Source organism: Saccoglossus kowalevskii, chromosome 7, assembly GCF_978046115.1.
Source record: "Saccoglossus kowalevskii chromosome 7, keSacKowa6.1, whole genome shotgun sequence".
NCBI lineage: Eukaryota > Metazoa > Hemichordata > Enteropneusta > Harrimaniidae > Saccoglossus > Saccoglossus kowalevskii.
Genome location: NC_140647.1, coordinates 31,312,138 through 31,339,840, shown reverse-complemented (window position 1 = coordinate 31,339,840; position 27,703 = coordinate 31,312,138). Strand labels below are relative to the sequence as shown.

Sequence of the window (27,703 nt, the reverse complement as noted above, 5' to 3'; positions counted from 1 at the left end):
TTTTACGCCTCTTTACTTTTTCTCAAGAATCATGCAACAGATCCCAATGAAACTAGATACAAGTGTTCTAAAATAATACTCAGACCTGATTAGTTTTTGGTGCATATTAATTACCTAATTTGCATATCAATTAGCCAATTTTAAGCCTTTCCACTTTTTCTCAAAAACATTACAACAGATTTCAATAAAACTAATTTAAAATAGTTACATGTGTCTTTTTTAATATGCATAACTGTAATGCACTAATCACTGTTGTAGATTACGACATGCAGCCAGTACTGCAATGAAGGCATCTGTGATATGACTATTGTGTCATATGACCATATACATATATATATATAGTCTATGGTCAAAAAAGAACACATTTCGATGATTTTGTATGCAATAAACACATTTTTTGCTTTATGTGTAATGAAGATGTGCTTCTAATATAGTAAATACAGTATTTCTTATTTGTACTTCATGCCTCCAACTTAAATACCTTTTTCTAAGCTTTCTTTTTCTCTTTTTTTTGTATGGGTTTACCCTGAAACGGCGAACAGTCGAGTCAACTCTACGCTACTCATACAACGGACAAATAGAATGAGATGGCACCCATCCTCAACAACTGAATTTCGCTTGAAGGGAGTTTATTGGATTACTATGTCTCCACTGCTAGTTTGTGAAATCTTGCCAGAGCAAATTAAAATGATAAAATTCAATTCTAACTCTAGCAAAGATATGAAATTAACACAACGCAATCTACCTGACTAACATATAACATTTTTATGAGTTTTAATAACCACTATAAAACACAACGTTTCCTGTACGTACAAAAAATAGCAAATTTCCCACATCCATCTAAAACCACTCCAGAATTTACACTACAGTAATAAAAATCTGTAACAGTTAACTGTCCATCTACTGCCAGAGCGGTGGCCCAAACCATCGCCCAACCAACACAAAGCACAACTGATACATTTGAAAGTCTCTGACATAAACCCCACCCTCTAAAATTAACCAATCATATAATAATGACTCATCGTATTCTCAACATGAAACCAATCATATATACACGCTGATATAATTAATAGCACATGGTGTCATCGTCAAAATGTCAATTGAGAAAAGAGCGTGTTTGTTGGTTCGGAGCTATCAACGGTAACCCCGGGAGGTCACATTCTGAATTCGTTAAGTCAAAATATATAATAACGTTAAAAATATTCGAAAAGTATCATTTGAGTAACATCACACAAAGCCAATTATGGTACTTTTTATTTTATTTTACATGTGCGCATATAGAAATGAATCACAGTTTTATTGAGAAAAATGACGTAAAATAGTAACCTCCCCCATTCCAATCCCAAACCTAAACACATTCAGTATGGGTAAATTGTAATCAATGTGAAAAGTATACATTTTTCGTAGCAATCTTTACATCAAACATTTAAGTGTTTCCTGATTTGAGATATTGTATTTTACTTTGAAATAAAGTATAACAAATATTGTCAATCATGATTAGATGATTTTGCACTCAGTTATGGAATGATGTGTACATGTAATTTGATTTATAAGAATGTGAACGTGTTTAGTGAACTGTACTGATGATTTACCATTTGATATAGCTTTACAAGGTAAAACCCATCCCACTCATAAAAATAAATACTTTCAATACATCTGTTGATTGTCAGTGTCTGAAAAGTTATAACAGTCTTGTGTCAGTGAAACATATAATAGTACATGTAGTGGTGAAGTGCAGTATCTTTTTTTGTTTTTGGCCAAGTGGGAGGGTGTCTTTGTTTCTCTTGGTTTGATGATATCCCTCGGAGGTTCTCAAATGAATTGACAACGCCTTCGATGAAATGATAAGTACTTATACTTTAGGACTTGATTTCAAATGCCAGGTGTCGTCGCGCCATGTGCTGTTCGATATGGGGCGCATAGCAACATATGCAACGCGTGTAAAATACTACGATTGTTTACATGAAATTCGATTACGCGCTGCGCGACGCCCTTTAACCAAGTAGATCATTCCGTGCTCTCTGATTGTCAGCATTTTGGGAAAGATCCGCTATCCACCAACGACTCCACACTTAGTTTAACTTTCTGTAGAATCAAAGAACACTGAATTTGACGATTGACTCATGCAATGTTTTCAAGGATGTAGTAGAGTTTCTAGCCTGACAAGGTTGCGTGAGCTGCGCCCTCAAAAGTGCTCACCAACACAGTAGGGCCTGATGCCGTTCGGCCGGCGAGGGCGCCACTCACTCCTACATGTCAGGCTATAGAGTTTCGAGCGAATTAAGGGGTCAGATTTAATCTTAGTTATTTTTTGAATGTTTATAGTATAAGCAAACTTGTAGTATACACATCTTGGTAACTTGCAACCAAATCTGTATTTCTATTTATTTTATATTTTGTTATCTCAGCATGTGTGAATCCCCATAAATCCCCATAAAAGTCTTTTTTTTTACCACTACTCAACTACAATTAAGTGAATGAATTATTCTGTTTTTTTAAACAAATATCCTTCATTATATGAATTAATGTATTATAACTGTTCTATACTAGTATTAGTCACACTACCAAAGTTATGGTTATTTTTTTCAAAAACTGTTTGTTTGCTCAAGGGATTAGCTTTAATAACTTTAAAACTCTGTATTATATATGGAATGAGGAACATGAATTCAAAAAAAATCACTTTTAGTTGAGTAGTGGTCAAAAGATTGATTTTGTTGATTCCTATTACTAATACAAATATAGTGATTCATTCACGTCGAGAGAGAGAAAAAAATATATAGTCATACAGATTTCGTCACAAATTACAAAAATATATATAACACAAAAATTTTGCCTAAACATTCAAGAAACTAACCAAACTTAAATCCGACCTCTCAAATACCCTCGAAACTTTACGAGAGTGACCTGTCTAGCTTAAAATCAAACCGATTCAACCACAAAAGTACTGTCAATAACGGGAAAAAATGACTTAGCTGAGTCGTGACTCTAAATGAATTCCATTCACAAACCTGGGGTTTATTACTTTCGTATCATAACACTTTGAAATGTCAACTCTCGGGAAAATGTTATGGTAAAGAATTTAGGAACTTTCGACCAATAACACACTGTTGGTGAGTAGATGATCAAAACATATTCTGAGTTGTCGGTACTTTGATCTCATGTAAACCACATTCAACATTTGTATTTGCATCAGTTTATGTGTTCATTTCAGAAACATACACGCATGAAATTGATATTCTAACCCAGTCATTAGTTTACCAGTCTCTGATTGGAACTGTAACTGCAAACTGTATTTGTGTACAAACACGATTCAGACTTGAATTTGGTTTCGCAATCAAGTCACCAGTTGTCGTAGATTAAAAACTAGTCACCAGACTGTACGTGATGTACTTCTACTTGGTGTATAGAATAGGATTTGTTCTGAAGGTATACAATACCCAAACATAAAGAGTTGAGCAACACATGCAGAGTTCAAGTTATACTCGATCACAAAGAGCGCCATCTATGGCGACAGGTCACTTTCATATCACGTGTTCTATTATTAGCCAATCGTAGTATAGCATAACTTCCGGGAAATTTTAAAAAGAACTGACGTTGCCGAATCAGTAGTATAGACTGAATCTGGTTCTCTATAAGGGTCTTCTTTGTTGGTTATATCCTATAATTATAAACCAATAAGTCACCAACACTCCATGCGTGTGAGTATCCATCAAAGCTCTGATAATGTTGTTCATTATTTTTCTTAAAAACGTAATATTTCCATCCACAGTCACACCGACGATCGTGACACTCTCCTGGTGCCTGTGATTGCGGCGGTGCTCAACCGATGTTTTTTGTGTGTGGTTATTTATACTTGCACTCAGCCACTGTGCTCAGTGTTTTGGAAATCACACCAACCGAGATCATGTGCTTCACTGGTCACTGTCAATACAGGCGGTCCAGTTATTGAGATATTTGAAATGCACCATTAGAAAATTGAGAAGTCTGGATGAAATTAATTGTATTTTTTTTTTTTTTTTAAATGGCAACAAACATTTTTTCTCAGCATGACAGCAATTTTTTTTCTCCTTCACAAACTCTTAGTTGCCATTTTCTCATTAGACTCCAACATTATGAATTATACGTTTCTACATACGTTTGGGTATTTTCTTCTATGCTATCGATAAAGAGCCATTGCTCGAATCGTCCAGCTATTTTTAATAGTTACTTGGGAAGGTACATGCAGTGGGACAGGAGAGAGGAGACTAAAGATTGTTGTCCCATGATTCATGAACACTTCGATTTATTTACTTGCTAGACATTCCTGTAATGCAATTGCGTGAATAATTAGCGGTCAGCTCAGCACCAGCCAGAGTTTTTACTGAGATAAATTGACACCAAAATCACAGATCCTTGTAAAATAAATTTAGTCTTGTTTTGAAATTTCATTGATTGTAAGTAAAAAAAAAAAAAAAAAAAGATATTCTATCTCAATAACAAGTTTCCATGACACTACCAGGGTCCTAGCATCATATGTCACACACACTACACTTGCATAAAAATCATGTTTTTGTTCAACATTGACTTCAGCTTATCTGAAAATGTTACAGAGCCCTACTTAGACCTTTCAAATACTTCAGGAGACAACAAAACATGTTCTTATTCGTTTTCAAACTGAAACAATTTTACTACAGAAACAAGGCAGTCCATCGTCCACTGGCACTGGAAAACAAAGAACAAGTTGCATGCCTTGCCAGTCCCAACAAATCGTGAGCGAGTCCAACCTGTTTTGTTGAGTAAATAAGTGATAAAAAGGAAAATAGAAAATGGTGATAAAACTTGAAATAAAATATATAAATCGGATTAAAACCCATCCTCTCTTCTGTCCTCTTACCTTCCATGCTCAGGACAATGATTTAATACCAACTATTATATACTATATAACGATTTGATGGATATGCAGATCCGAAAAGTCACCCTGGTACAGTACTAAAACCCATGGGTGATTTTTGTGATGTGCGATTTTTCAAACAATATATAGTTTTAATCTTTATTTCTAACTTGTTTTGCTTTACTGAAGACTAAGTAGAATGTATAGATCCATTAGTCACTCCTCATTTCACTGCTTTCACATTCCTTCACTGACAAAGATTAATTTAGCCAGCAAGTCTGTAAAGAAATCATGCTTTTATTCGAAAAAAACATTTTTCAGATTGAGTCTGTTTTGTAAATCCAGCCTGTAACTATGGAAAGCCACGAATTGAATGACAGCATTTTGGAAATCAAACAGCGCATGAAAGAGAAAAGAATTCAACGAAAACGATTAGAATCAGGTGATCGCAGCCGAAGATGTAAGTTAATTTCAACGTATAGTTTAAATTTTTTGGAGAAAAACAAAACAAAGCTGTGGTTTGAATACACTTGTACAAGATGTATATCTATTAAAGGAGATATTTAGAATCTTTGATATGTGTAAAAGACGACAAAGAGCAAGAAGGCAGACCAAGGTATTGAGCTTTAAATTCACTACATTCAATTACCCACCATAGACTCCGGTCAGTCAAAATGACTGTAGGCATTAATCAGCGATTCTGTCGGTGACGGAGAGATAGGATCTAGGTCAGGGGAAGCCCCATGACCTCAAGATTCTTTTACCCCCTTACGTCACGAACCCACGTGACCGAGGCCACCTGGCAGCGCCATAGGTAGCCGTCAATCACTCTGATTTTCTCTCCGCCTCAAGTGGAGATGAAATCTAGCGAGCTCTGCTGGATCGCCTGCTTTTTTTTTCCTGTCCAGGTTTATAGCTTGGGTTGTTGCCGCTGCACGGCATCCGACATGGTAGCTGGTAGGATAAGTTTTCCTTGTCATTTTTACCCTCATGTCGTTTTCCCCTTTGTGTGTAGTATTTTTCACAACAAAGAAATTCAAACCCGGCGCCACTATGTAACCAGTTGGTTTTCATGGAGGCACCTTTTACAACTGTAATTCGTTTCCCTCATGCATGTCGTCTTTTATTTACAATGTATTTAGCAATATATAGATGTAATGACAGCACCAGGGCTCGCTGCCATTTTCTTTCCGGTCTCCTCGTGTTTCGAGTCGACCGTGCAGTGGTTATATTCAGAATTTACCAGCATAGAACCCGCATCCGAGATACTTTTGTCATAGCTACGTGCAGGGTTCGGGGTTTTTGCGTGAAAGTGTGTGTTTTTTCCTGGAGTTCTGAGGCCTGAGATTTTCTTTCAGAGCCATCAAAATCGATGAGACTGACTGCGTCACAGCAAGGTCGCGCGTCCAGTAAACAAATCGGTTAAAGTGAGTTGCGTGTTTTGCATGAGTGGAAAGTCCTCACGCTCGGCTACCGGTACTTCGTGTACCGGGACGTCGAGTAAGAGGCCCGACGGTGGAGGTACCGATATTTTTCTCGGTCTCCCCCGCTGATCGGAGGGCATCCTCAGTCTGTTTTTTCAGGCGGTGTTTTACCCGATTTTACCGGCTGCAGCGAGGCTGTGCCCTTGGAAGCTTTCCTCCTATGGGGCCCGTTGCGGGTCTCTTTGTGGACCCTTCCTTCGGCGCCGGGTTTGCCTCCGAGTTGAAGGCTTTGGTCGAAGGACTGTCGGGGCAATTGCGTCCCTGGCAGGCCGGGTAGATCAGACGCAGTCGGAGCGAGCTGTCTCCACTGTGTCCCCTCGGTGGGCAAGCAGGAAGAGACACAAAAGCATGTTTGCATTCAAACACGTCTCTTCCGGGAAACCCCCGTTCCCAGTCACGGCTCTCCCACTATTTTGGGGGGAGGCCAAGGCGCAGGCTATTGCACCGGGCCTTCTCTGTAGCCTCGGGCACTGAATGCCAACGGGGTGCTGGCAGCCAAGTCTCCGATCTCGGGGCAGGGCTTTCGGGGCAGAGCACACGTTGCCCCCCCCCCACTTTCAGCCAGCTAGGGTTCGTCACGCGGTAACGGTACAACGGTAACGAATTTATCCTTGTGTCCGGTCCCCGCTGTGGGTTTTGACTCCTTTCTTACCGACCCACGGGCGTCCCCAGAGGGAACCGACCCTGTCATGAGACGCACAGTCGAACACGCTCCCTCTCACATATTTAAAGTGAAAGGAGACGCAGTTCGCTTGCGTCGGATACAGCCGGTACTCTGGGCGGTCCCTTGGAGTCTTCCATCTGTATGACTCGGTGAGCCACGCTTCGGGGTGAGGCGGAGTATCATCGATCCCAGTGATACGATGTATATACCCCCACCCTTGATCCTAAAAGCGACCACCTAAGGGTGCTTCAATGCTTATGGGATCATGGGTGTCGGGATCCAAAGCAACCCCGTCGGCACGTCTCTCCCTGTCCGTCTGAGTGCGGAGTGGGGCGCAGAGCACGCAAACGGTGTTGATGGGCGGCGTTGGTCAGCCGCGGAGGATGTAATGCTTAAGGCCCCCGGGTGGGGATAACATTAGGCAACACTTCCCACTGGACCAAACGCTACCCGGTCGGTGTGTTTCGGGATCAGACCCCATAGCGTGGGATGAGACCAAAACGCCCCCAACCGGATTCCAAGGCTCCTTCCCCAGACCCCGGTACCACGAATTTGGCAAACCGGGCAAAGGGGGATAGCCGCGTTCCATGGGTTTCTTTGCCAATTGAAGACGAGCTATCCAGCCCTGAGGGCAGAGTTGCTTGAGCGCATTATTATGCGTGCCCAGCACTCTGGTGACCTTGGAGGCAGAACGCACCAGCCTCCTAGTCCAGGCGACATTTTTACTGGTGGGCCACCGCACATCTACATGCGACACCCCCTAGTGTTGTCGGGCTCGCTTGGCCAGGGCCACTACTGTGCTACGAGATGCAGCCTTAGACGCACATGTTTTCGCCGACAAGCTGAGCCGGGGTACGTCCCCACCTCAGTGACGCAGACTGGACATCCTCCACCCTCTTTGTTCAGGGAATGGCGAGTACAATCTCGGAGCTTCAGAGTGCAATGAATCAGAGGGTTCAGATCGAATCCGCTAGCCAGTTGGTCCTGCCATGGGCAAGCGGAGGGCACCACAAGCACAGAAAACACAATGCCCTAGGGCGTCGTCCGCTAGCCAGAGTCAGCCAGGAGGCAAGCGCTTATACCCTTCCATGGGAGGGAAGGGTAGGGGTGCGCCCCCAGGGAGGTAAGAGCCAGGTGGTGGTTCCTCACCCTCTCTGGGCGGACGTCTACCCGGCAGCAGGGGAAGCATGTTTGACGTGTTCGGTGAATGGCCAGGTCACAACTTAGTGACTACTTCAGGCCTTGGGGAACTCACCTCATGGGGGAAGGGAGCACCTCCCCTCACAACTGCCGAACCCATGGCCACATATCCATGTCGTACACAGATTTCGCCGGTGTAGTCCGGTTTGGAGACAGCGGGTGACCGATATCTGGACCTTTCCAGGTGGTGACATCCGTTTACGGGATACCGCTGAAATCTCCATTTCCTCCTGTCAGTGTCTCCCCTGTTGGGCACTACCAGGGGACTCCCGCAAGGCGGAGGCAATCAGACAGGAAGTAGCAGTTTGCTGGGGAAAGACGCCATACACAGGGTACATCAGCCGGAACTAAGTCCAGGCTTCTACCCAAATGTGTTCGTAGTACCAAATCTACAAATGGCAGGCGTCCAGTTTTGGACCTAGGCAGACTGAATCAGTACGTGCTCCTCGATCGGTTCCACATGGAGTCACCATTCAGGGTTCTTCTCTCCATCCACCGTTTTGACTGGCTAGCCCCGCTAGACTTAAGCGGGGCCTACCTGCACGTATCGATGCACCTAGCGAGTTGCCATCTCCTTCGAATCGCCCAGCTGGGCCAAGTATTCGAATTTCCCCCTCCCCCCTCCCCCCGCTCGGGTTAGGCACAGCGCCCTACGTGTTCACCAGAGTGATGAAACAGGTAGTGCTGCTGCTTCACCAGATGTCGGTACACCTCAATTAGTACCCACACTCCTGGTTACCAACAGCCCGGGCAATAGCCAAACGGGTCAGGCTAACACAGGATTTACTTCACCAGTTGGCCTCGTTAGTAAATCGTCAAGTCCCACCTCAACCCAACGCGCAGTTGGTGTTCCTGGGCATGGAGTTTTGACACAGAGGTAAGCTTGGCTTAGCTATTTCAAGCGTATTGCTTAGCGCTAAACAGCCTAGCCGAATGCCTAGTCAGCGTTCCCTCGATGTCCCTCCGTGAACTAATGCGTACATGTATCATCGGAATGATGACCTCGGTTCGAAGGGTCGTTCCCCAGGCCGCACTACGTAGCCGCCCGGTATAACGCTTGTTTTAATGCCGAGCTCTCCTATGGGAACTAGATAGGCAGGTTTTGATCTCGGACCAAGTGAAGGAAGCCGTGCCCTGGTGGTCGTCACTGGCCAACTTCGGGCAGAGGGGCCTCCTTGGACCCGCTCGCCGCAGGTATAACTCTGGTAACAGATGCCTCCCCCTAGAGTTGGGGAGCGCATCTATTGGACGAACAAGCCCAAGGATATGACTCCCGCATAAGTTTCGGGACCACCATATCAACCGGCTCGAACTGAGAGCAGTGTACTTAGCACTACCACGCTTTCTACCCGTAGTTCGAGACCACAGAGTCCTGCTCCGCACAGACAACGCAGCGGTGGTCTCCTTCAAGAAGGAGGGGGGACGCATTTCCCATCGTTGTCAGTCCTAGTGGAGCAAAATCCTCCTTTGGTGCCTGGAATACAATGTGGAGCTAACCGCACACCACCTTCCAGGGGTGAGGAACTGTCTGGCGATGCCCTTTCAGGGCGACTCCGTCTCCAGAACATGGAGTGGCTGATACCCCAGTGGGTAGCCTCCAGGCTGTTTCAGCTGTGGACGGTCCAATGTTAGACCGTTTGCCGCACCCCGGAACACCAAGCTCCCGACGTACGTAACACTCCTGCTGACTCCAGGAGCCTGGGCCAGGGTCGCTTTGCTACCCCGCGGACCCACTTAGTTGTGTACGCCTTTCCTCCCTTCCCGCTAGTCCACCGGGCACCGGAGAAGACTTCGACAGGTGCACACCTGCATATTATCATTGGTCGCACCCAATTGGCCAAACAGGGCCTAGTTTCCACTTCTGTCGGAAACGATAGTCGAAACACCAGCAGTGCTTCCGGACTTACCGGACATGCCGTCCCAACCAGACGGCGCACTACCAGCGGGTATCGCTTACCCGCATAGAGGCTCTCATTAGACCCGCACATACGAAAGCTTTATCTGAGCGGGCTGCCAACGTCCTGGCCAGGGCGAACAGGGATTCCACCAATGCAGCCTACATTTCTAAGCTGCGAACATACACTGGTTAGTGTAGCGGAAGGGAGATTGATTGATACCATCCCTCTATTGGCCAGGTAGCAGGCTCCTTTGTCCACCTGTTTGACGAAGTGGGTTTGTCCTACGCAGCGATCGTTGGCTACAGGTCGGCCTTGTGCCCCACCATTCAAACGTACGGGAACAAGACTAACCGATTGTCCTATTATTAGGAGACTATTTACTGCTTTCTAGACGCTGAGACCCCATACAAGGGAACCGCCCAACTGGGACTTGTCGGCTGTGTTGTCCGCTCTAAGCAGACCGCCTTTTGAGCCTCTCCGATCAAGCAGCACTCACATTTTTGACGTGGAAAATAGTCTTCCTACTGGTCCTCGCCTCAGGTAGGCGTCGGCCAGAGCTGGGGGGCATTGTTCTTCTCGGATGATGTACCGTCGTTATGGACAATCAAGTTGTGCTAAAGACACGAATTGGGTTTCTCGCCTAGAACCAAATCCAAGGACACGATCCTCTGCCGATCGTCATCCCCCGGCTGGCAAATATTGTCGGTCCAGAGGATCAGGAGGAATTGCTTCTCTTCCCGGTCCGAGCTCTGAGTTGCTACGAGAGCCGTACCAGGTTTTCCAGAAGGGGAACCAAACACATGTTTTTGTGTTACGGCCCTGGCAAACAGGATAAGCCGGCCTCCCCGACTTCCATCTCCAGGTGGATTACTGCGACTGTACTGGAGGTCTATAATACACTATCCTTCTCAACACAGACCTTGCAGAGACACCAAGTACGAGCACATGAGGTCCGTGCGATTGCTAACTCACTAGCGTCAGGCGCCACCCCCTTGAACTCATTCTGAGGGCAGGCTTCTGGAGAACGCAGAACTACTACCTAAGAGACACCCAATCTATTGAGCAGGGTCTCTTCAGGTTAGGCCCCGTCGTAGCGGGTCAGGCCTTGTTTGCTGACCCAGCCCGAACGACCGCAGGGGCCTCTGCGCATAGGCGATAAGTCAGTCTCGGCATTTTTGCGGGCAGATTGTCTGTACCACTAGCACTTCCTGGAAACTCCCAGGTTTCGCTTCTGTCAACCTTACGCCCTCATGCGAACTGTTTCGGCCCTACTTCAAGCTTACCACCCCCGAACTCGGCTTGGGTCTAGCTTTCTCGAGCACATCGAACCCTGTCACCACAGCAGCATTGGCTTCTTGCTTCGGGGACAGCACAGGCAAGGTAAGACACCACCCTTCTTGGGTCTTAACTTAGGTTTTTGAGTTTGTTTTCATCCCGGACTGGGGAAAAGCCTTTCATCATTCTCCTTTTTTTCTGTTTGCTCAGAAAAACCTGCCACCTATCGGTGTCTGACTCTGCCTACAGTTCAAAATAGTCATTTTGACTGACCGGAGTCTATGGTGGGTAATTGAACGTGGTGAATTTAGGCGAGGGTTCTCCGAACCCGCCTATTCACATAGTTCATACCCACCATAGACTCCGGGTCCCCCCCCCAACCTCCCAACTCTTTTCGTCGCGTTGGTCTAAGTCCTCGAGGGGGAGAGAAAGGAACCAGAGTGATTGATGGCTACCTATGGCGCTGCCATGTGGCCTCGGTCACGTGGGTTCGTGACGTAAGGGGTAAAAGAATCTTGAGGTCATGGGGCTTCCCCTGACCTAGATCCTATCTCTCCGTCACCGGCAGAATCACTGATTAATGCCTACAGTTCAAAATAGTCATTTTGACTGACCGGAGTCTATGGTGGGTATGAACTATGTGAATAATCGGTTTCGGAGAACCCTCACCTAATTTTGTGATTTGATTCAAAATGGCTGACTGGCAGCCATGTTGGTATTGTTGTCGTGTTTCCTTGACCATTTCTCAGACATGCTTTGACAAATACCGACAGGTACAACATAATAACATACATAGGCATGCTGATTGTTTCCTTTTATGCCAAATCACAAAAAAAACAAAATTTGAATGTCATCAACCATTTCTCAGGCATGCCTGTGCTGATTTTATTCAAACTTGGCATAAACACATTATGGATAACTGATACAAAAAATCATTTTGTTTTGTAATTTGATTTAAAATGGCCAACTATGTTTATGTTTATTTTTGATGTTATTGTGTTGTTACATGTGATCTGTTTATCAGGGAACTCCTCATTCCGAAGTACAACCTTGTTTCAAAATAATCAAGCTTTGACCTTAGCACTGGAAAAAACCCGAATTGGTATGCGTGAAGCCCAAAAAGCAAACCTGGGCCTTCTTAAGGAACGTCAGAACATGATGGTCAGAATGAACTCTTTGCAACAAATTGTGGACAAAAAAGAAATGGACATGGATATTGATGTAACTGCTGCTGTTAAGGTATGGACAATGCTACCACACTTTATTGCCTGTGACTGGCTATCAAATGAAAAATGAGTCTAAATGTCATGGATTTACCAAAAATTGCCTTTGTCTTTGTTTTCACATTGAATCCACAAGTATGATGAAAATATTTCAAATTTCTGCTCTGTGACATCGGAAGGATGTATACCGTATTTGCTTCATTAAAACAGTATTTTCATTAACAAGCTCTATAATTCACTTCAAAACTTCCTAAATGTTAGTGGTAATTTATAAAATGTCAGCTATATGTGGACCACCAGTACATGTATCTTTGTACATATTGACTTGACAGTTGCCATATACTGTATTACTTTAATTTTCCTAAGGGATGAATTTTATAGAAGTTGGTGTAAATTCAAAATATTTAGAGCAGTGAAAATTTCTTTGTGCATGATCCTACCAAACAGTGTCTGCGATTTTATCCTCACAAACTGAAAGGCCATAAAATCGCGAAATTGTGAAAATTTGTAGTAGTGATTTAACGTTCACAGTGAGATCCCACGTAATACATGGAAGATGTGCACTGAACATCTACCGCAAAAATAGAATAATTTGATTTTGAATTTTTTTTATTGCTGAATGTTGAAATGCAGATCTTTGGAATATGGCATTGAGATACCTCAATACTTCCTCAAAATTGACAATTAAATGTGTAATAGCATGTTATTAATCATGGAAATACTTTAAAAATAGCATTTGTCAAATCCAATGCGATGTTTTAACGCCATTACGATGGTATAACCATTGTTTGTCCTGTTTTGCATTCGACTTTACTCATAATGTGGGACCTTGCAGTGAATGGAAAATGCTATATTAACCTTTTTTTCATCACAAATTCACAAAATAGTCTCGTTTATAGTCTGCACTTTCCTTCAAAAGACTAGGACAAAAATAGCCAAATTTTTTGAGTAAAAACTAGAAATTGACTCAAATTTTGCTGTTTGCTCTAAAATTAGGGTTCATTTTCAAAAATATTAATGAATATAAGAAAATAATGCAGACAAATTTGGGCAAGAAAGTCTGGTGGTGAAAAGTTTAAACAGTCTTACAAGTCTTGGGAAAATATATATACAAGTAATGACTTCATTGGTATACCCTACTTAGTTAGTATTTAATTAATTAATTTGTTGTACTCTTAACAGGTACAAATGAGTCGTATAAAAGATGTCATTAACAAAATTACACTGAGTGTGCATGGAACGGTAGAATTAATACACCAAGCTCTACAAATGTGTGACGAGATTCCAAATACAATGCCAAGACAGAGTCTTTTGAAAGAACTTTCACCAGATGACGATTCATTCAATATGTTGAATGAAACATTACAGTGAGTACTGCAAATATTTATTTGTATTATTTCCAAGCACTTAAATCTGAGCCAAATTCATGTTTTTTATAGTCACTTGGAGTTATTCAAAAATAGTGTTTATTGTGAGTACTACATTTCAACAATGAGTTAATTAATCTTTAACCTTTTCACCACCAGACTTACTCGACCAAATTTTTCTGCACTTTTTTCTAATATTCTTCAATATTTCTGGAAATGAACCCTAATTTTGGAGCCAACAGACAAAATTTGAGTCAATTTTCAGTTTTTTTCAGTTTTGAGTGGTATAATAAACTGCAATATTTTTCAATTTAATACTGCAATACTATCATATTGTTTTCATGTTGTGCATTTCATATAGCAGACCAATATTAGTCGCTAAGCTTATTTGAAAGGTTACCCATGTTTTCTTAAATTTTAACGTTTAAATAAATATTTTAAATAAAACGTTCTTTGATTTGACATGTTCTTGTGGATTTAATTTAGCGAATTACAGTTAACGGCCAAAATAGCCAAATTAAAACTAAGTGAAAAATTAGTGTGTATACTGTATGTGTGGTATGTTCAGTTGTTTTCACTTGGAAAATGAGGCTTAACCCTTAAGACGCGATGTACGAGAATACTCGTAATAGCGCGTCTGAATCCCACAGCGAAGTACGAGAATAATCGTAAACGACCCTCTGAGAAATTGCGTTGTTTTGAATGACGTATATGTGGAGTACATCATCAATAAAGCCGAAAAACGTATGAAATAAACTTTGACCTGTGTATATGTGTGTGTTATTCTTGCCTCAACCGGGGATTCCCCGCCTAATATGCAAATTGCATGTACAAATTCCATAGCTCGACCGCTAACTTTGAATGTTTGACTAGCAACGCAATCAAAATGGCGACGCCAAATTTGCATTTCAATGACCCTGAAATACAAGCTGTATGGGACGAAATATTTGCAGATTCTGATTCTGAATACGAATTTGAAGGTTTTACTGCGGAAGAGATCGATTTTGGTGATATTCCGAATGATGATACCGAGTGGGAGATTCAAAATTCTGGAGTGGAAGTTGCCGACGATACTCGTCTTGGTTGGTCATCGAAAGCAAGTAGCGACGACATTTTGGTACCGCCGTTCACCGGTGTTCCCGGACTCAATGTTCAATTGCCGGAAAACGCAACCGCATTAGATTTTGTCAAGTTATTTCTCAAAGATGAGGACATTATCTGCATTGTTGAGCAGACAAATGCTTACGCAAATGGTCATCTTGCACGCAACGATGAAAACTTGGAACCGCATTCCAGACTCCGGAAGTGGAAGAATGTAAACATAGACGAGATGAAGATTTTTCTTGCCATGACAATCGCTATGTCGATGCTCCATAAGAACGATCTTGATGATTATTGGAGCCTAAATCCGATAATTTCGACGCCTTTTTATCGTAGCATGATGCCAAGGGATAGATTCGAGCTCATTTTAAAATTTCTGCACTTCAATGATAATGCTGCCTACGTCGTTCGCGGTGAAGCCGGATATGACCCTCTTTTCAAAATCCGACCTCTGTATGACACCATAACACGCCGTTTGTCGGAAGTTTATACGTGTGAGCAGTGTATCAGTCTTGATGAAGGAATGGTGCCATGGAGAGGGAATATTCACTTCAGGCAGTACATTCCAAGTAAACCAGATCGTTTTGGTTTGAAATCATACATGGTGTCAGAATCATCAAGTGGGTACACTTCTGTTTTTGATATATATACTGGGAAAAATTACACCCCTAACCCCGATACAATAGAAAGTGAAAATGAAGGCCATACTTTCAATGTAGTAATGGGGTTGATGAGAAAAGGTAGTTTGCTGAACAAGGGATACAAACTGTACACGGACAATTACTACACCAGTCCTACGCTTATTGACCATCTAAAAGCTGAAGATACAATGTTAGTTGGTACAGCTAGAATGAATAGAAAAGAAATGCCTGCAGCCCTGAAATTGCCATTGCGACAAGGTGAAGTCATTTATCGTCAGAGAAATGGAGTCTTGGCGATGAAATGGAAAGACAAGCGTGATGTCACTATGTTGTCATCAGTACACATGCCAATTTGGAAATTTGTTGGCCTATCCAGGGGATCCGGAGAACCAATTGTGAAGCCTTTGTGTGTTGTTGATTACAACAAAAATATGGGAGGTATGGATCTTTCAGACCAGATGATCAGATCGTACACAATGCATCGCCGACGTTCAAAGTGGTATATCAAGCTTTTTTTCCACATGATAGCTCTTCTTGTCACTAATGCCTACATCCTTCACAGGAAGTTCAGTGCCAAGAAGCTAACTCACGCTAAATTTCGTTTATCCATTGTTCATGATCTTGTTTCTAGTGCAACCACTGCACCCATCCCAGCACCGAAAGGGCGAAGATCAGTTGGTCAGCCACTAAGACGACTTGAAGAACGCCACTTCCCCTCACCCATCCCTGCTTTCCCTGGTAGTAAAAAACAAAACCCAACTCGCCAGTGTGTAGTTCACAGAGCCTACTACAAAAAGCATCAAGATGGCAAGCGTCCACAAGAGAGTCGCGTGTGGTGCCGCAAGTGTGAAGTCGCCTTATGTACATACCCATGCTTTGAGATTTATCACAGCAGACGTCACTTTGATGCAGTTGATCCAACAGATTTCCATTTTGATACCTAATTCGTTACTCACTTAGTATTGTGTGCATCTGTGGTCTGAATTGTTATTGAATAATTTCTATTTGGAAATTTTGTCTTGACTTACCTGCAATTCTCTAATTTTCACTACTGCATGCTGAAGCTCATTAGCTTGTTTATTATATATACACATATTTGAAAACACAAGCAACTACTACAAATAAATTGATCTAGTTGCAATTGTAAATAAATAATTATCCATGAATGCTTTTCACAGCTTTCGTAAACAAAATGGAGATTTTCCCCCTAAATTGCGATGTATTAAATGCTTGCAGCTCTTGCATTCAAATGTGTTTTTCATCAAACAGCTGTTGTTGGTGCTAATGGGTATGCTAATGATATGCAAATTTATTTATTACAATGCAATTTTTGTTATCAAAATATCACATTTTTCATATAATATATTTACAGTTCTGTTCAATATTTTATATATTTTACTTCCATGAGTTTTTTTTCGTGGACATTTACATAATTTCTGTCTTAATTTTTTTTTACCAAAAACAATCATTATTACATCAAAATAAAGTCCCAAATTTGTGTAAATTACATCAATAAGGAGTGGCAACTGTTTGATGATCACAAACTGCAAATCTAAGTGTTGGTTATTTCATTCACTATAACGACTTATTTAGGTAGTCTTTTTTATAAAATGTCATTCATTGGTGCTAAATGATATGCAAATGATATGCTAATTTGTGTATATATGGTCCGAATTTTTTTTTCTAAATGCATACTTTCAGAATATCAACAAATTCCTCAGATAAATGATAGCCATCTGACTTATAAATATTAAATAATAGAAGAATAATATTTTTATTTAAATTTTACTAAAACTGTTGTTTTTATACCCAAAATGTATACCACAAAATCTATAAGTGGTCATAACAATACAATATTATGAAAGATTGTTTTTTCTAGATATGTTTACATATCACATTATTGACTTTTGCATGGCAAATAAAAAAGTTACGATTATTGAATCCACAGTGACTGTCTGTCTTATTTTTTTTTGAAAAGAATGCAGTGGGGGGAACGTTATGGTCAGATAAATTGAAGCATGTTAAGGGTTAATTAAGGAACCAGGGGAAATGATCATATTTTATTGCAATCCTGAAAAAAAAGGTCAATTAAAGGTATCTGAAGTTTCACTAATGTCATTCAAGTTATCCCAGTCGCTGTATGTGTATACATGTAGTTTGCGTTTGAATAAAAATATAATAATAATGCATCATCTGTTTCAGACAAAGTATTCTATGTACCAGAAATGCATCATCTACACCAGTTGTCAATCTCCTTGCAACATGCAACACTGAGCTGTCTAATACTGCTAGTTGCTTATCAAATGTCCTTGACAAAGTGAACTTGGAAAATACCGCGACGACAGAAAATCCAAACAAGGATCATCCTGGTAGGAACATTACTGCTGCTAGACGTGTACCCAAGAAGTCAATAAAGCATGATTTGAAAACTGACAATGCAGTGCTCATAGCTACATCAAGCAAGGATGGGAACAGCGAGTCAAATATGGCAGATCTTCCTGCTGCGGACCTTACTATTGAAAATATAACTCTCAAAGACGAAGCATGTTTCATCTCTGATAAGTCCCTGGCAACCGAAGATGATTTGAATGCTGCAATTGTTGAGGACAGCGATGAAGCAGTTAAAGATACAGGTAGAAGTTTTATTACTATGCTTGATCTAATATTTGAAATATGAAGACTAGTTTACCCAAAACAATGTCAAAATTGTATCTTGAATTTGAAAACATAATTTTTACATTGCTTCGTACAGCTATTCATAGTATACAAGCTAAACATGTCTAACTCAAATAAAATAATATATTATTTTTGCAAGATCCCATATTATGTGTGAAATCAAACGTAAAAACAGGATACAGGTCATAGTGTTAGTGTCAGATCATTGCATGGAATTTGATAAACGCAAAGTATTCTGGGGGTATTTCCACACTTAAAGCGGGATGGCGCACGTTTGGGAATTCAGTCCCAAGCGTCGATAACAACACACGCTAAAAACGCAAGGGCTCTTGGGTAGTCGCTTGTTTGTAAAACAATGATGCGCTATGGCCATCTGACGCATACGCAGGTGACTACTCCCTTGCTTTAACAATGCACTATACATATAGTCTCAAATTTCAACATTTTGACAATTATCTGTCATTAGTTCACACAGCTCCCATAGAACACACACTTACTAAACATGCTTAACTCAAAATTATCTGTCATTGCTTCACACAGCTCCCATAGAACACAAACTTACTAAACATGCCCAACTCAAAGTTATGTCATTGTTTCACACAGCTCCCCATAGAACACAAACTTACTAAAGATGCCTAACTCAAAATTATCTGTCATTGCTTCACACAGCTCCCATAGAACACAAACTTACTAAACATGCCCAACTCAAAGTTATGTCATTGTTTCACACAGCTCCCCATAGAACACAAACTTACTAAAGATGCCTAACTCAAAATTATCTGTCATTGCTTCACACAGCTCCCATAGAACACAGTCTTACTAAAAATGCCTAACTCCAATTATCTGTCATTGCTTCACACAGCTCCCATAGAACACAAACTTACTAAACATGCCTAACTCAAAATTATCTGCCATTGCTTCACACAGCTCCCATAGAACACAAACTTACTAAACATGCCCAACTCAAAGTTATGTCATTGTTTCACACAGCTCCCCATAGAACACAAACTTACTAAACATGTCTAACTCAAAATTATCTGTCATTGCTTCACACAGCTCCCATAGAACACAAACTTACTAAACATGCCTATTAAACTCAAAATTATCTGTCATTGCTTCACACAGCTCCCATAGAATACAGTCTTACTAAACATGCCTAACTCAAAATTATGTCATTGCTTCACACAGCTCCCATAGAACACAAACTTACTAAACATGCTTATTAAATTCAAAATTATCTGGCATTGCTTCACACAGCTCCCATAGAACACAAACTTACTAAACATGCCTAACTCAAAATTATCTGTCATTGCTTCACACAGCTCCCATAGAACACAAGCTTAGGGGTGATCTCATATTCAAACACCTGGGTCAAACCTGGGTTAACCCAGTCTGCCCTTGCTAGCCCTAATCAGACCTACTAGACCTACAATATGCAAATTAGTAATAGGTTCGAACCTAACCTCTGGATTAACTGCCCATTAACGCCCCCACTGAAAACAAACAACAGAGAACAAAGAAGACAGACCTAGGTAAACCTAGGTTTTTCTTACAATACTGTTTCAGCCAGGTTTCAGTAGGAAAAAAAATAAGATGTATACTATGGAGCTCCATGTTCATACTGAGCGTTATATTTTGAAGTGTTAAGAATTACAGCAGCGATTTTTTTTCTTTGCAAGTCTTGTACATGTAAATGCTAATAAAAAACAAACTTGCATGTGTTTCACAAATCTATTTACATCATGTCATTTATAAGTGTGATGAAAAGTTTATTTATTTCTGTGATTGGTAATAATAATCAGTTTCCCACAACTCACATTTCGGTTTGTACCAAATACAATTGTTATTCAATTTATCTGGAATTAATTACAGACGTGATGGTTTGTTATATTTTGTCATTGAATGTGAATCAAGTGATACCATAAACCCTCTCTATTGTGATACATATGGTGAATTAATGTTTGAAACAGAACAGGGAAAAAATGCACTAGAATTTTAATGAGCAGCTTCTTAGGATAAATTACTCACGTTATATATATTTGGCATAGTCAGTAAAATGTGTTTATCCATTAAGCGAGCTGGTACATTTTGTTCGCAACAAGTACGGTCAGTTTTGTGCCCATGTCAGTTCATAAATTCATAGAACACATTTTTTGGTTAAGTTTGTAAAGTCTGTGAGACTGCGAGTTATCAAAATATGATGATATGATATAAAATCGATAATGGCAACATTGTTTTTTACGAAGGCATCTGAAAACCACATTTCCTTTATCACTGTGTGAAAACTAAAGTCGGGGCAAACGCTACGACTCCGGCGCTACGACCACCGTAACATTGTCAGCTGACGGCATTGCGGGGAAATTACGGGTATTTACCGCTGCCGAAATCTTACTTTTCGGTGACAAAATGCACACATTTCGAACCCCCGGTTAATTAAAAATAAAATAGAAAATACATCGAAGTACAGTGCTTTGAGGGACTGTGGGCGAAGTAGGCAGCGAGGTGTTGTTTTTAAATTCACCGCAGAAAATCATGCACTCAATGCAGCCATCTTGGTTACCTCAATCAGAATTTCTCCTTGTCACCCAGCATGCATCGATTGCGATATCGCAACATGCACTGTGTCGCCTTGGGCGACATTCTTAGGTACAAGGCACTCTATGAATAAGGTATTTTCAGAGGTCAGGGTTCGTATTTTATAAGCAGTCTCGTCTGCAGATGAATAGCCTTAAATAATCAGCGCGAGTCCATTTAATTTAATTTTCTGTTTTGATACTTCGTGTCACTGGCAATTGAATAAGAAAAACTGCAAATAACCGATGTGCAGCAAATCGAAATAAATTTTCATGGCGTACGCTGCATTTGTTTTTCCGGATTTTGCGATGACGCACTCCTGAAAGAACTGTATGAAAATTGAACGCGCAACAGTAGTAAAGGCTTGAACATTGTAGCGTAAGTCTCAAGTGCAACTTTGTATCAACAAATGTTCGTCTTCTGATACTTATTAGCTGTCAGAGAGTCCAGCTCAATGAAAAGTCTGATTCACGTCCTCTGCTCAATTTGCGACACGAGCATAACAGTTTATCAAAACAAAACAATTTATTCAGCACGCTGTTCACCGATATATGATAGTGTTTTTTTTAGGCAAGACACACGGTAAAATGACTACTGTACACCGATAAATCGACACATTTTTCAGACAACTATCTAGTCTTCAAAAAGCAATGTAAACTGTCAATCCTAAAAATAAACAACAGCTTGAATGAGGTGTGAATGAGATCGGTTCGAACCGCAGTTTTTATGCAAATTCGTGCGGTCGTCCTGAACCGCACTGTCTATTGTTTAAACTTCCAAACCGCAAAACTGGGTTTTGTTCGGGCGGTTTAGGGCGGTTTGGGTTTTCGTAGGTTTGACCCGCATGTTTGAATATGAGATCACCCCTTACTAAACATGCTTAACTCCAATTATCTGTCATTGCTTCACACAGCTCCCATAGAACACAAACTTACTAAACATGCCTAACTCAAAATTATCTGTCATTGCTTCACATAGCTCCCATAGAACACAAGCTTACTAAACATGCCAAACTCAAAATTATCTGTCATTGCTTCACACAGCTCCCATAGAACACAAGCTTACTAAACATGCCTATTAAACTCAAAATTATCTGTCATTGCTTCACACAGCTCCCATAGAACACAAGCTTACTAAACATGCCTAACTCCAAATTATCTGTCATTGCTTCACACAGCTCACCATAGAACACAAACTTACTAAACATGCCTAACTCAAAATTATCTGTCATTGCTTCACACAGCTCCCATAGAACACAAACTTACTAAACATGCCTAACTCAAAATTATCTGTCATTGCTTCACACAGCTCACCATAGAACACAAACTTACTAAACATGCCTAACTCAAAATTATCTGTCATTGCTTCACACAGCTCCCCATAGAACAGAAACTTACTAAAGATGCCTAACTCCAAATTATCTGTCATTGCTTCACACAGCTCCTCATAATAAAAGGCAAAGCAGAAGATTGTCTAGCAAGAAAGCTTGTGCGATGCTGACACATAATAACCAACCAAGATCTTCTGAAGATGTAAAGAAATCAGAACTCAAGGAAATCAGGCGAACTATAGTTTTAAACAAAAAGATAGATTTAATTCCAGTAAATGACGAGCAATCAAGGAGAGGTACATTTGTGATGAAGCCAGCATCAAAAAGCGTATTGAAACCAACTGATAAACGAGCAACTTTTTTTGTAAAGCCTTGTATCGTTTCAAATGATTCCTCGTCCTCTAGTAGTGACAACGATGTCAAAGAAATGGAAGAAGAAACGATTGTTAATAAGAACACGATGAAGGTGGTTGACTGCCATGCAAGTTTTCTTGATGAAGGTATTCCAAATGAAATTGATGAAAATGTAACAAGTCCATTGAATGCAGAATTTACAAATAGTGTCAGAAAAACACCAGCTATCGTCATTAAAAGAAAAAGGAAAACTGATCAAAGAGCAGATCGTGGACATGCTGCAAAGAAAACTGTGTCTCAAAATAAAACTTCCAGAATACCCCATGTGAAAAAAGTGAAAAAATTGGCAGCTGAGTATGATGAAGTAATTAGTCAAAAGAAGAATGGGGCGGATGTTGTATTTGATTTCAGAGAATTGCAAAAGACAAATGAGAGTAAATCCAGCAATGGAGAGCTTCAAAAGAAATTGAAGAAATCAAAGAAGAAAAAACAGAATATCTCCGTAAGCGAACTGTCATTTGGAGATCATTCGTTTCACCCTGTTATTGAAATTGTGCCACATAAATCTCACACTAGTGAAGACAAAACAATTGTCAGCAAGGTTTCCAGGACAACAGACGATGACAAACGATCGCTTTCAGATGTGATGGATGGTGAAGAAGATGAACAGATGGTTTCTGCTAAACTTGAAAAGAAGAAACGGAAGTATACAAAAAAGAAAAGTAACAAGATTTCAAAAAGCAGTGGCGTTGAGTTGACAAATATTACCATGACGACAGAGGAGAAACAGGCGGGGGAATACCAAGTTGAAAATGTCTTGTTTCCAAAAAGGAAAAATGAGCAGCCAGTCAAAAAAGTCAAGAAAGCGGCTCGTGTAAATCCTCCCTCTGAAAATGACAATAACGAGGAATCAACTTGTGGCAGGAAAACTAGATCTACTGACCATCAAAAATTAGTAGATGAAAATGATCTTGACAATGATGACTTTTCTCCCAAGCAGCCAATATTTGCTAAACATAAACAAAAAAAGGACGAAAATGTTGCCGATCACAAACACGAAATGCCACAACTCAAAGAAAAGATCGTAGTGAAGCAGGAAGTAGATGATCTCAGCGAGTATGTTTCTGACGCATCAAAATCCAAAAAGAGAAAATCATCCCCTGTTGACCGAATGGCAGTAAAGAAGAGTCGCAGAGCCGCAGCTATGGTTGTAAGCTACAAGGAACCGAAACTCCACAGGTATACAACATTTATTGTTACATACAATCTGAATCCGAGCAAATTAGTTTCCAATTTTACAGTTGTTCAACAGTGAACTGTAATTAAATTGTTTCCAAATGCAGTATTTATTTTTTGGGTACATACATCTTTTTTAAATTGGGTAAAAATGTGGAATCTTGTAAGACGATTTACACTGGAAATTCTGCCATTGTGTCTCTGTTTGTAATGCATGGTGTAATTACTAAATATGATCATAAAGAAAGTATATATTTGATAATAATAGAGATTTAGTGTATACCATATTTGTTCTTTTTGAATTGCATCTTCAAAAGGGTCACATGTAAAGAGAGTATTTTCAAGCACAAAGTAAATAGTTATGGGATTTACGCTCTCTACAGGGATTAGAATGTGAATGTCATTAATGGACGCACAGAGTTGCCCAAAACTTTATTCTGTTCCATTTATAGTAAAATTTGCGTTGATTATATGTAAATTTTAACCTTTTCATCACCTCTTTCCATCACAAATTCACAAAATAGTTTATAGTATAGAAGATTGGGACAAAAATAGCCACATTTTTGGAGTGAAAATTGACTCAAATTTTGTCTGTTTTCATTTCCACATATACAGACAAGTATAAGGAAAAACAATTTGGATGAGAAAGTCTGATGGTGAAAAGGTTAATAGTCTACACTGATATCATAAAAATAACAGTATCAGTGATGTGATGAACAGTGATATAAACATAATATCAACAACAATTGTGAGGGATACACTGAAATTTAATTGATATTACAGCCATGTTGGAAATCACTTAGAAACTCCCTTTCTACATGGTTCGAAAGTCACTTATGTTTCATGCTTGTGAGTTGAAAACCGTGTTCTAATTTTCATGTAGTACTGTAAAATCTGTATTATAAGCCGTAACTTCTATTAAAATGGTACAATGCAACAAAGTTTCTATTAGACCATCTACACATATGAGAAATGATGAATATTTGGTTCTCAATTGTTCAAAAAGAATGGGTGCGACTTCTATTAGGGATGTGGCTTCTAATACATGCATGTATTTTATATTATGAATACATTGTACTTGGATCAATTTTGTTAAAACTCGCCACATAGATTTAATTCAGTGTAAAACTTAAACATGTACAAAAAGGAACATATAAATACTGACCATATATTTGTCATACAAGTACAAGAAGCAATATTCTCAATTTAATGCTCTTTCTTTTTCAGTAAATTACGAAGAGGTGATAACTACAAGGTTGGATGGAGTGATAAATCGACAAAACATGGTCAGGTGAGATTGATTTGAACACATTGCTTTCGGAATCTTTCTTATTTGCATATAAATCTGTCATGCTGTCATTGGGCAATTTATTGTCACTCTCCGTAATGAATGGCAGTTTTTAACACATGGATTTGCATACTATAAAAAGAAACATGAATCCTACCTAATTAGTTGTTAATTTTGAACGACCAGAGGCCAACAACAAATCATCCGATTCTCAACTATTGTGAAGTATTACTGGATTCTATACCCTAGTAGTTGTAATGACTTGATGGCACTGAAAGGTCAGTGCTGAACATGACAATTACGTACAACTACAATGTCACAAATAATTTGAGCAGTATGGCGGCCATATACAGCAGTACGTGCCAGTTCCGATGAATACGAGAGCTGCGAATCATATTGGTCAAATAGATCATATAAAATATAAATTTTCATTAATGTTTTTTGTTTTCTTACAGAGCTCACGAAAAGCATTGGACAGTGTAACAAATATCAAATGAGATTTTAAATTATTCTTAGAACTGTTTTAAAACTGATACTTTAGGCTGTGAGTTGTACTTACTTACGGTACATGAAATGTACAGATAGCTCTTGTGAATCAATGTACTCAATAGTGACTATTTATAACTTTTGGATTGTTTAATTTCCCGGTGAGAGTATGATGAACTTTGGTACATTTAACATATCAGTAGTAGTAGTACAATTTGTTGTTATTTTTTGCATTAAGTTGTCATGACGACTTTCGCCAAAATTGAGCAGGTTATTAAAATGTTTTGTGAATTTATCTCACGACTGAACTAGCATTATCTTGTATGAAAACACTTCAGTTCAAAAAGGTTTCTTTCCATCGAAAATATTGTAAAATTGGCTAACTGCTGACTAAACAGTTGGCTTTTGAATCTCGCTGGTGCCGACACCCACTCTGAGCGAATCTTTATAACAGCAGGGGACGGTTGTCATACTTTAGGAGCTAATCAGCCACAGTTGGATGACGATTTCGCAATACATGTATATACCAGGGAAGGTGTTCTATATCCAATGAGGTATTCGTATACAAGGGATTGACCACACAAAAACAAAGAATGAGGTTGATTTTTTTCAACGGTTGGCTAATGTTACCCGACGGATCATTTACATGTAAAAGTTTGTCATTTGTAGGAAACAGTTTATCAACTTGTCTCTTTATTTAGTTTGAAACTGTGTTCAAGATGGCTACGTCATATAATAAATATCGGTGGATTAATCATATCGCTTCACGCCAGCTGACTGGCCATTCTGAGGCTTACCAGGGAAACTACATGTACTTTTACATTATCACGCCTCGTAACAAAGTAAATCATTCAGGGGAATCTAGACATGTACCTACCAGGCTACGTAAAAGCATTCTATGTCCCCTAATGCAACAGATACTTGTAGAACCTAAATAGGGGTTTGGCTACCATAAGAAGTGCCAGGCCTTTAGAAATTTCACCCGATTCATGCATCATAGTAATTATCACTTTAATGAAAATGGTGTAAATAAAGTATTTAACAGTAAACAGGCAATATTGAGAATTCTGATCGCAACTTTGGGCTTATATATGTAAACCTGCACTTATTTGTGCTCCACGATAAAATTGAAAAATTCAGCAAGCAATGTTTTGAATTAATAAACAAAACTGAAACAAGTCAGCTATTTAGAATCGGAACCTGACTGATGACACAATTGACAATCTTCAACAAGTTCGCGAAACAAACTTATTTAGTCATAATTCAATGCATACTATGTGGCATTTATTTGGCCCGAAACTTCCACTGAAATTGGTGATAGCTTAGTTTTAAGTTGCTCTCCTTGTTAAAACTGCTCCCTTGGCTAACAACTGTAAGCAAAGTTTAGAATGCCCAACTAAACTAGTTAGTCACACAATTAGCCATGCTGTTTCAAGTGTCACAAGACTGAATACCTCAACAGTTCCAACATAAACTTGAAATAAATGCACACACTGCTTCTCCCTATTGGTGTTGGTGGATTGTATTGAAACTACGAGTGAGTAGCTTTCCCAACCAAATCTTTGGTAGAGGTTATATAGGTACTGACTACCAGTATAAAAGTGATGGTCAGCTTGGCCGACAGGGAAAAAAAACTTCTACTTACCTCCAAAATTCCAAACCTTGACACCTGGTCAAGCTCAAAGTCCAAAATCGGGGACTAATAAGTTGGGTTCCAGTCGTCAGTCTGGAGTAGTTTCTCTATGATTTTTGTTTCGGAACTGCTTTTATTCATTACTGATATTGCCTGATTCAGTTGAAAGTATGTGTTCTTTCGTCAAATTGACTGCCATTATGTATAAAACTAGTCTGCATGGCAGGTTGAGTTACAGGTGTATGTCATTATTTTCAAGATTTAAAAAAAGTGGCCATTTTGTTTTTATTCTATGCAAATTCTTCACTAATATATCACTAGATTCAGGTTAAAATTTGTACACAATTATTATACTGATTGTTATTTTGTGATTTGTCAAATTAGCAGCCACTTAGTCTAAAAT

At 39.9% G+C, this 27,703-nt stretch overlaps 1 protein-coding gene across 1 annotated transcript; it reads left to right on the top strand.

The window, feature by feature from the left end:
• Nucleotides 1–3,580: 3,580 nt before the first annotated feature.
• On the top strand, nt 3,581–25,962 carry LOC100375620 (uncharacterized). Its single transcript, XM_002734229.4, has 8 exons — nt 3,581–3,698; nt 5,192–5,330; nt 12,416–12,630; nt 13,797–13,981; nt 17,926–18,356; nt 22,414–23,896; nt 25,121–25,184; nt 25,637–25,962. The coding sequence occupies exons 2-8, from the start codon at nt 5,225–5,227 to the stop codon at nt 25,676–25,678; spliced, it is 2,526 nt and encodes an 841-aa protein (XP_002734275.1). The 5' UTR covers nt 3,581–3,698; nt 5,192–5,224; the 3' UTR covers nt 25,679–25,962.
• Nucleotides 25,963–27,703: the final 1,741 nt, after the last annotated feature.

Bases quoted from the DNA above. Each gene is read 5' to 3' on its own strand.
- LOC100375620 (XM_002734229.4), top strand. From the start codon at position 5,225: ATGGAAAGCCACGAATTGAATGACAGCATTTTGGAAATCAAACAGCGC. The intron at 23,897-25,120 runs GTATACAACATT...TTTCTTTTTCAG, and splicing joins AAGGAACCGAAACTCCACAG to TAAATTACGAAGAGGTGATA. The intron at 25,185-25,636 runs GTGAGATTGATT...GTTTTCTTACAG, and splicing joins AATCGACAAAACATGGTCAG to AGCTCACGAAAAGCATTGGA.